At 43.6% G+C, this 10,230-nt stretch overlaps 1 protein-coding gene across 1 annotated transcript; it reads left to right on the forward strand.

The window, feature by feature from the left end:
• The first annotated feature begins 315 nt into the window (after nucleotides 1–315).
• Nucleotides 316–1,247, forward strand: LOC104818542. Its single transcript, XM_010548158.1, has 4 exons — nucleotides 316–375; nucleotides 468–521; nucleotides 639–782; nucleotides 870–1,247. Exons 1-4 carry the CDS (start codon nucleotides 316–318, stop codon nucleotides 1,245–1,247), a joined length of 636 nt encoding a protein of 211 aa, XP_010546460.1.
• Nucleotides 1,248–10,230: the final 8,983 nt, after the last annotated feature.

Genomic DNA, 10,230 nt, shown 5'->3' on the forward strand with positions numbered 1-10,230 from the left:
ACCAATAAGAAGAACAACAAGAAAAGATCTCTTACGATGGAGTTCCATCGAAAGTTACGGGAAAAAGGATCCAAATGCCATCCGTAACTATGGATCTCACCTAGTTGCAAATTTTAATCGCACTATACATGAGGTATATTTTTGTTAGCAATTTCACAGACATTCAAGCCTCAAGTATGTTATGTTCATTGACCCTTTTTGCATCAGTATGCCATAATTCGAGGGAGAAGAGGAGTAATATATAACGGAATAGAAGCTGCAATCAACGTGTGGAAACCACATGTTCAAGAATGGAATGAGTTTAGTTTGGCCCAAATGTGGATTGTGGTCGGTATTGATGCTCCGGATCTTAATTCCCTCGAAGTTGGTTGGCAGGTTTTTGTCCGTTGGTCTTGTTTCATTCAAATGTCCGATCATTTATGATTTTGACCTGACTCAAGCCATAGTTCAAAAACATTTGTTGATAGGTGTATCCAAGATTGTACGGTGACGATAACCCCCGTCTCTTTATTTTATGGACCGTAAGTTTGCTTGATCATGGTCTAATATTTCCTCGTATTTTCCCATATTGGCATACGACGTAGCTAATAAGCCATTCTCATGTGTGATGATGAAATGGGAAACTCAACAAAAAACAGGCTGATCGTTACAAAACAGGCTGCTACAACCACCTGTGTTCCGGCTTTGTCCAAACCAACCAAGCGATCGGTATTGGTGCTACCTTTGACCGAGTTTCAACCTACGATGGCGAACAATTTATGGTCACACTACTTATAATGAAGGTGAAAAGAAAGAAATCTTGACTCTTTGGCCTAAATCACGTTAACAAACTTCATATATAACTATATAGAGAAGTAATTGTTTTGCAGGATCCCCAGAGTGGAGATTGGTGGCTCATTGTGAATGATGTGAGTGTCGGGTACTGGCCGAAATCAATCTTGTCACATCTAAAGGGCTCTGCATCGGCCGTCGATTGGGGAGGTGAGATCTTGAATTATAAAGTAGGCGGCCGACACACGAACACCGACATGGGAAGCGGCCACTTCGCGGAGGAAGGGTTCAAGAAGTCGTGCAACATGGACCACATTTCCATAGTCGACGAACATCACGTCAAGAGGGATGCCGAGATCGTTCAAGCCGACATGGATAATGCGAAATGTTACAATTTAGCTCATGGGAGTAACGATCCTAACTGGAGAACTTACATCTACTTTGGCGGTCCAGGTCAAAACCCTGGCTGTCCGTGAACGAACGCATGCCCATTTCTGAAAGAAGTTGAAAGAATAAATGTTTGCTCTAATAAGAGTAACCAAAAAAGCTTATAACATAATTCTTTAGACAAAACACATTTCCATAATCTTGTATAATTTTATAAATTGAAATGGGCATCTCCAATAGAAGGAATAAATGTTTCGGTTTCTATTAAAAAAATAGATCTTTTTAAGAATTTTTTAAAATTCGATTCGACTCGATTCGATTCCAAAAAATTCAATTTTCTAAAAAAATATTGTTTGAGAATTTTGGACACTTGTGTAACAACCCAAGATTTTTTTAAAAAAAAGCAAATTGTCCGGATCAACCTGTGCAGGTTGTCGGCAAGGCCAAACAAACCACACTGACCTATATCGATCGATCTAGACATAAACCGACCGATCCAGATATTGGATAGACGGAAAAATCACAATATCTGACCAGATTTCGACCATAAAACCATCGACTCTCTATTTTTCGACCTAAACTTGATTTTCTCGACCGTAAAGACCTTAGGACGCAATGTTTCTGCCATGTGTCCGGATTTTCTACCCAAGATTTGTCCAATTCGAGCTCTATTTAACCATTCATCCATCTCATTGTTCATCAGTCTTGAGAACCGAATCAACTCTAGCAAGCTTTTCATTCAACACCTAACATGCGAGCATAACTCGAGGTGAGTGAATTCGAGTTTAATTCAGAATTCTTCTCCTATGATATTTGGGTTTTTGGATGTTTCCGTGCAAAATTAATTCTTGATTCATGTTCGATATGAGATTGTATGAGTTTTAGTGAATTTTCCATAGCAAATCATGCATGTTTGAGTGATTTTGGTGAATACTAAGCATTAGATCGATAAGTTTAGGGTAGAACAGATCGATCTAGGGTTGCAGAAGAGTTCACGATGTGCAGAGGTTGAAGACGAGTCCAGACCGACTGGTCCACACAAGTGTCTAGACCGACTGATCCAGAACATCCAGACCGACCGGTCCAAACAAGTGTCTAGACCGATAGGTCCAGAGGGTTCAGACCGACCGGTCAAAGTGATGGACCGACCGGTCTGGACAGACTAATCCAAAAGAAAGAAAAGGTTTGGATCGATCAGTCCATGGGTTGGACCAACTGATGCAGAGAAAAATCAAGCTGAAATTCTAAAAATTCATAGAATAAGCTAGATGAGGGAGAGAAAAACTAGACCAGCCGATCTAGACATTAGACCAACCCGATCTAACTGAAGAAGAGAGAAATAAAAATTTAAACCTCTAAAAAGACATGGATCGAGTCGGTCTAATATTTAGACCGAACGGTCCAATCCAGAAAATACTATTCGGGTCAAACGTCAAACCAAACCGAAATGAAATACGGATTAGAACGGACACCACATAGTCTGTACCCCAAATAGAATGTTAGTTAAGTCTAAAAACCACGAAATAAACTGAACTGATTATCTGGGCGTAGGTCAAACCGGATGTACAATTGGGTAAATTTAATATAATAAACTGAAAAGAAGTATATAAAATTATTACAAGGAGAACTACAAAACTGGGCAAATGAAAATGCTTGTATAGTAAAAAAAAGAAAAATCACATATAAATACCTGAACTTTTATAAAAATACCACATAAATACATGAACTATAAAATTTTTATATAAATACCTGAATTTTTCTAAAATCCTATATCAATGTTCAGACTTCTGAAAAACTCCCAAATAAATCTAAAATACGTTAATAATATCACTTATTTTTATTTAAAAAATTCCTGAAATTTGTAGTTATTTGGAAATTTTTTTAAAGTCTAGGTCTTTATATAGGATTTTTAAAAGTTCGGGTATTTATAGAAAAGTTTTATGGTTCAGATATTTATATGAGATTTTTGTAAAAGTTCCGATATTTATATGTTATTTTATCTAAAAAATATATAAATGCTTGTGAGAGGGGTAACTAGTATGGCGTTAATATTAATTCGAAAGAGTTCAGATTACGTCGCATCCATGGGATATTCGATCCGAATCGGATGTGTGACGTCCGTAACCCATGTACCCCTCACGAGTTGCACCACATGGACACTCAAAACATAACTCAAAGTCTCGAGAATTTTTAAAACATTTTATTTATACATATATACACAGCGAAAATAAGTATATGTCCAACAAACTCACGTACAGTAGTATACACACCATAACATAAAGACGGTGACTACAATATAAACATAGTCATATCACCGTCGAGGACAAAACCGCATAAGTCCGAGAAAAGAGAAGTACATGATCCTGCAACTACTCACATGTCACTAGTACCCTGGTCCTGCCGCTGCCAATACTGTTCCGAGCCTGAAACGTTGCATAACAACGTCCATAAGCTACATGCTTAGTGAGTACTTCGGGTTAAACCCGAAGATCATACTCAAATTGCAAATGGCCAAGCACAAGCAACGATATACACATAGTACTTATATACATGCTCAACATCGCATATCATCGTGCGTAATGCATGCATCAAGCACAAACAGTCCAGATGATAAGTCATCGGACATATCCGTCAAATCGTCTCTATGCGAATCATACACATAGGATAGTACACGGATCTGGTATCACCAGTCCAGGACATGTATACAAGTCATAGCTCAACCCAATCGGGTCTATCAGTAATACTGGTGCCGTCAAATCATCTCCACGGGTGCATCACACGCGTGGGTACAACTCTCCATGTGCTACGTTCGGTCTAGGTGAACCAGAAACTCTGAACTTCGATTTTTCGCACCAAACTCAACATGCTATTGATCAAAATGATCCTTGGAACATTAGGAACTCAAATCTAAGATCAATTTCATGCAATTTTCAGTCAAAGCAAGCAAATCCCTATTTTCAATTTGATTATCATATTCGGGCTTAATCCAAAACACTCACCTAATTCAAATTTGAGCTTTGGGCTTTTTTGGGGAAGTTTCCTAGAGTTGATTGCTGGGTTTATTTGTTGATTTCGACCAAAAACGAAGCTCTAATGGAAGCCCAAACCTTTGAGAGAGTTTGCGAGAAAGAGAGAGAAAGAAAGTGAGAGAGTGAGAGGGAGTGAATGACGAAAAAGAGAGGGACTTAGCCCCTGCTCCGGCTCCCATGTCATGTCTCAGACTCCTTGGCTGCTCCAAATGACTTTGACCAAAGGAATCTCCTTATTCCGCAATCTCTTAACCTTTCTGTCAATAATCTGAAGTGGCTGGTCGCAGATTCTAATGTCACTGGTAAGCCCAATCTCCTGTGGTCGTAGTATATGCGAAGGATCCACGATGTACTTCTGTAACATGGATACGTGGAATACATCGTGAATATGGCCGAGCTCTGGGGATAAGTCCAATCAATATGCTACAGCCCCGACCTTCGCAATCACAGGATAGGGTCCAATGTAGTGCGGCTTGACCTTCCCTGTCTTCCCAAACCGTGTATGCCCCCTAATCACCTGTACTGGGAAAAATACAAGATAGCCCACCTCCACTGTAAAATTTCTCCTCCTTTGATCTGCATAGGACTTCTGGCGATCCTGTGCGAACCTTAGATTGACCTTGATCTTGCGAATAACCTCGGTGGTCTCTTCCACAATCTCAAATCCAAAGATACATCGCTCTCCAATCTCCGTCCAACACAAAGACGTCTTACAAGGCCACCCATATAAGGCCTCGTAAGGTGGCATACTAATAACTCCTATTTTTCTCTATATTTTGATATGACTTTGTCTAGGTTTTATAGGATAATCACATACATTCATAGACATTCTAGGCGTGTTAGGACACAAAACCCGGTTGTCCTTTAATTTTGCAAAGTTACAGGTTTCGAAGGTGATTGGACACGAAAAGGAACTATTTGGAGCGTTAAAGGAGAAGTCCAGATGAGGTACTCATGTTGCGACATCAATAACGGTACCATTGGAAAGAGCACTTCAAGAGCTTCACGTAGACACCAAAATCATGTAAATCTGACACCGGAGCAGGAAGTTATGAGTGAAATCTTGAAGACCAGAAAACTGCCAGTGCAGGGGCGGATCCAACTGGATCCGGTCCGAATCAAGACAACTGAGCGCGGGCCCAGGAATCTGGATCCGGTCCGGATCCACCTGGAAACGGCCTAGATCCAGTCAAAAATCCTGTTTCGCGATTTTCAGCATCAAAATGGGAATAGGACTCTTGGGAGCCGCCCTAGGGTTATAAAAAAGCCCTAGTCACGTCCTAGAACATCAGAGAGTCTTAGAGAACACTTAGATACAAACTTTTGGAGAGCTTTTGGGGAGAGAAGAATAGAAGTTCACGGGATTTCGGGAAGAAGAAGGAAGATTCGATCGTGGAGACTACACATCTACATGAGCTTTTCTTTCCTCTCTTTTATCTCTTTTTCTGTGAGCTTTTTGTTGTTTTCTATGAACCATGAGTAGATCCACGAGTACGGGTTAGGGATTCATTTGTGTTTTGGGTATGTTTGAACCCTAACTTGGATTTCAGTTTTGATTTGTTTCGGTTCTATTGATTTGCACTTTTATTGGATTGATGTTTGCTAACCCCTTGGTCAATTATCTTAGATTCTGAACTACATAGAGATATGAGTTGGTTTCGGATCAAAATCAATAGGATAGATCTTATTATTCACATAGAAATATGGTTTAATCGATCTAGGGTTGATGATAGCGTTTGTGACACCCGTAACCCGTGTACAGTATATGGGTTGTGCCACATGGACGATATAAAGTAAAATAATAAATTAATAAATGGCGGAAGCGAAAATTCCGAAATCCAAAAACATTTTTAATTAAAATCAGAGTAGCAGCGGGAAATACAAAGCGATTAGTATCGCAAAAAGTCACATGTCCGAATGTTCATAATACAACCGTACAAAAGTCGAAACGATAAGTTCTTTGATTCAGAATACAAATCCCGTACATGATGCTGCTTCTCTCGGTTCGTCGTGTGCTGAGGTGCTAGGCGTAATCCTCGTGATCTGAAAAATATAAACCACGAGGGCTAAGCACAACCGCTTAGTGAGTAGCCCGGGTTGCACCCAGAAATCCCGTTCTCAATGAGAACGGTACAATCGACATTTCCAAATACACATGCAACGAGTATACCAACACAATAAGCACATCAATAGCAAACACAAACACGCCCGTATGGAATCCACCATAAGGCTTAGCCATATACCCTGGTCAAGTCCATGACCAGGAGCGAATCCACGCCCGTCACCCGCGTGACGTTGGCCATCGCATCACATGCGATCGTGCGCGTCTCCTGCGCCCGTCACTCTCGTGACTACCGATGTCGAGTCCACGACACAACGGAAATACAATCATATCCCTGTGGAGTCCACCACAGGGTCCAGCCATATACCCTAGCCAAATCCATGACTAGGGGCGAATCCACGCCCGTCAAGTCCATGACATTGGCCGTCGTGTCACACACGACAAAACGCGTCTCCGACGCCCGTCAAGTCCATGACGGCGATGGTTGAGTCCACAACCATCCACAAACACAATCACGCTTGGCTCGTACGCACGAGCAAGCTACACACATGGCACACAACACGCAATATCCCCATGATACAACCACGCGTATCACGGTGTCCGGTCCCTACCGGAATACCGTTCAACGCCATACAACTCTACCCGCAAGCAAACACACAACGACCACTTGTAGTTTGATAACACACATCTCGCCACGTCACGCAACGTTTTAACAAAACTTGTTCCGATTGATCCCAATCGCGAAGCCTGCCCTCTGTCGATGGTTTGGCTCACCCACAGTCTCAACTGGTCGGGCCCGGGTCAACCCCGAGAGTCGTTTTCTCTCTCCCGGTTAAAATGTAAAATTTCTTCCAAGTTTCTGATCCTGGTCCGGTGGACCAAATTCTGGTCAGCCGGACCAGTTCTCCTTCTTCCCTTGGTCCGCTCCGTCTGGGTCCGTCGGTCCGAGAGAGGGAAACAGGCCTGGTCCGACGGACCAGGACTGGTCAGCCCCGGACCAGCCTGCTTCTTCTCTCTCGGTCAGCTCCTTCTGGTCCGTCTGAGTGACTTCACTCCGACACGTCTGGTCCGGCGGACCAGGATTGGTCAGCCCCAGACCAGGCGTGTCTTTCTTCTTGGTCCGTTTGCTTCCTCCTGGCTCGGCGGACCGTGGGGCTTTGGAGCACGTCTGGTCCGGCGGACCAGGGTTGGTCAGCCCCGGACTAGACGTGTTTTTTTTTTCTCCGGTCTGCCTCCTTTCTTCTGGTCCGGCGGTGCACGTCTCCTCGGAACACGTCTGGTCCGGCGGACCAGGTCCTGGTCCAGCGGACCAGGCGTGCTCTTCTCTCGGTCCGCCTTCTCTTCCCTGGCTCGGCGGACTGCACGTGTTTTCCAGTCCTGGTCCAGAGCTGACCACGCGTGGTCCGGCGAACCGGGACTGGAACCTTCTTCTTCCTCGCGATTTTCTCCGATTTCAACTCGATTTTTTCTCACCCGAATCGATTTGGGGTGGCTTCTAAATACCAATTACACATAGTTTGACAGTCCTAAACATGTTCTATAGCTTAAACACGCAAGGAAAATCTCGAATGCACAATTAAACATTGAAAACGAGATTGCACAAATCCAACTCAAGCCACTCACATGTTCTTGAGTTGGTCCGAGCTTGGGTGAGTTCCTCGCGGCTCCACACGGCGTACGAAGCTCCGGGACACGTCTGGGCACGTCCCTCTTGGTCTCACCGAGCTCCCCTTGCCTCGATTCGTCTCCTTTCTCCCTCTTTCTCTCGGTTTCTCTTCTTCCTCACCTTGCACCCGAAATGGTTTTGGGAGAGGATTGAGAGCTCGTTTTCTTCTGGAATAGGGGGCGAATTGGTTTCCTCCAAGGCTCATGGGCGAGCCTGCAACCTTATCAATGTGTGGGAGGCAGCAGGACGACAGCCAGCTCGCGGACTCAAGCGAAACTCGCGTCCCAAGACCGCAAGATGGCGAGCTGGAAAATCTGTCGAGTCCCGGTCCGGCGGACCAGGAGTTGGTCCGGCGGACCGGGGTCAGTTTTATTTTTTTATTTTTTCAAATTTTCTCCCAGTCCGCGCTGCCCAGTCCCGACTCCGGATGAGTCGTCGGTCCGCCCCTGACCAGGCCTGGACCGGCGGACCAGGCTCTTTTTTTTTTCTTTTCTTTTTCTTTTCCGTTTCTTCGTTCCTTCTCGATCCTTCCCGCATGTGACGATCCTCGTGTCTCTCCTCGGCATTGCACTATTTATTTTTGGTGATTTCGTGACATCCCTATTTAATTATTTATTTTTAAATAATTAAATATTCGATTCGAGTTTCGGGGTATTACAGCGTTCTTCATGCATCTAGGGTTAACTTGAATAGATCGAGAGATTGACGAGTTACTCTGTAGGTAGTGAGTTAGTAGACCGAGAGGTGAATTCTCTATCTTTATTGCTTGATTATTTTCCGAATACAAGTCATAATCATTATTCTCGCATGCTTAACATATACCTATACACGCGAATACGATCCCGACACCCGTAGTCATCCTTGTTTGATAGGTTACTCATTTTCATTTGCTTTCTTATATTAATTTCTTAGTTCGTTTTCCATTGATTCCATATATTTTCACCATCACTTGCTTGCTTTCTTTGGTTTAGTTTCCATTAAGGTTTAGATTTAGCTACCGGTCCTTGTGTTCGACCCCGTGTTACAACGATCCGTATCTTTGTGGTGAGTTGTGAATCGGGTTATAAATTCTAGACTCGGTACACACGTATCACATACCTATGCTAGCGTGGTAGCTATTGTTGTACGCAAACTCGCACAACGTCAGATACCTATCCCACGGAACTCCTCATTCAGAATGCACGCTCTCAACATGTAATACCCCGAAACTCGAATTGAATATTTAATTATTTAAAAATAAATAATTAAATAGGGATGTCACTAAATCACCAAAAATAAATAGTGCAATGCCGAGGAGAGGCACGAGGATCGTCACACGCGGGAAGGATCGAGAAGGAACGAAGAAACAAAAAAAAAGAAAAGAAAAAAAAAAGAGAGTCTGGTCCGCCGGACCAGGCCTGGTCTGGGGCGGACCAACGACTCAATCGGAGTCGGACTGGACAGGCGGACTGGGAGAAGAAATCGAAAAAAAAATAAACTGAGCCCGGTCCGCCGGACCAACTCCTAGTCCGCCGGACCGGGACTCGACAGATTTTCCAGCTCGCCATCTTGCGGTCTTGGGACGCGAGTTCCGCCTGAGTCCGCGAGCTGGCTGTCGTCCTACCGCCTCCCACGCCTTGATAAGGTTGCAGGCTCGCCCATGAGCCTTGGAGGAAGCCAATTCGCCCCCCATCCCAGAAGAAAACGAACTCTCAATCTCTCCCAAAAACCATTTCGGGTGCAAGGGGAGGAAGAAGAAAAACCGGGAGAAAGAGGGAGAAAGGAGATGAACCGAGGCAAGGGGAGCTCGGTGAGACCAAGAGGGACGTGCCCAGACGTGTCCCGGAGCTTCTCACGCCGTGTGGAGCCACGAGGAACTCACCCAAGCTCGGACCAACTCAAGAACAAGTGAGTGGTTTGGGTTGGATTTGTGCAATCTCGTTTTCAATGTTTAATGGTGCATTCGAGATTTTCTTTGCGTGTTTGAGACTTAGAACTGTTGGTTGTAATGCTCTAGGATGATCCGTGATATGACATTTTGACTTTGTACTGGTTCATTGATTTATGAATGCATTACATCCCCGTTATATGATTGGCATGTTTGTTATATTTCGGTATCCTTGAATCATTATAGAATGATTCTAAACACCCTGGTCAGTTATCATTGTGGGAACAATGATGAATTAAGACTAGCATGAGGTGTAATGTTTGATGGTTCAATTCGAGATTTTCTTGCGTGTTTGAGACTTAGAACATGTCTAGGGATGTAAATCTATGTTTAATGAGTATTTGGAGGCCATACCGAACCGATTTGAGTGAGAAAATCGAGTGAGAAT

The sequence above is a fragment of the Tarenaya hassleriana genome, unplaced genomic scaffold, assembly GCF_000463585.1.
Source record: "Tarenaya hassleriana unplaced genomic scaffold, ASM46358v1 Cleome291, whole genome shotgun sequence".
In the NCBI taxonomy this organism is placed as follows: Eukaryota; Viridiplantae; Streptophyta; class Magnoliopsida; order Brassicales; family Cleomaceae; genus Tarenaya; species Tarenaya hassleriana.

Excerpts from the sequence above, each read along its gene's own strand:
- LOC104818542 (XM_010548158.1), top strand. The coding sequence starts at position 316 with ATGTGGATTGTGGTCGGTATTGATGCTCCGGATCTTAATTCCCTCGAA. Across the intron at positions 522-638 it reads GTCTCTTTATTTTATGGACC|GCTGATCGTTACAAAACAGG; the intron begins GTAAGTTTGCTT and ends AACAAAAAACAG. Across the intron at positions 783-869 it reads TCACACTACTTATAATGAAG|GATCCCCAGAGTGGAGATTG; the intron begins GTGAAAAGAAAG and ends ATTGTTTTGCAG.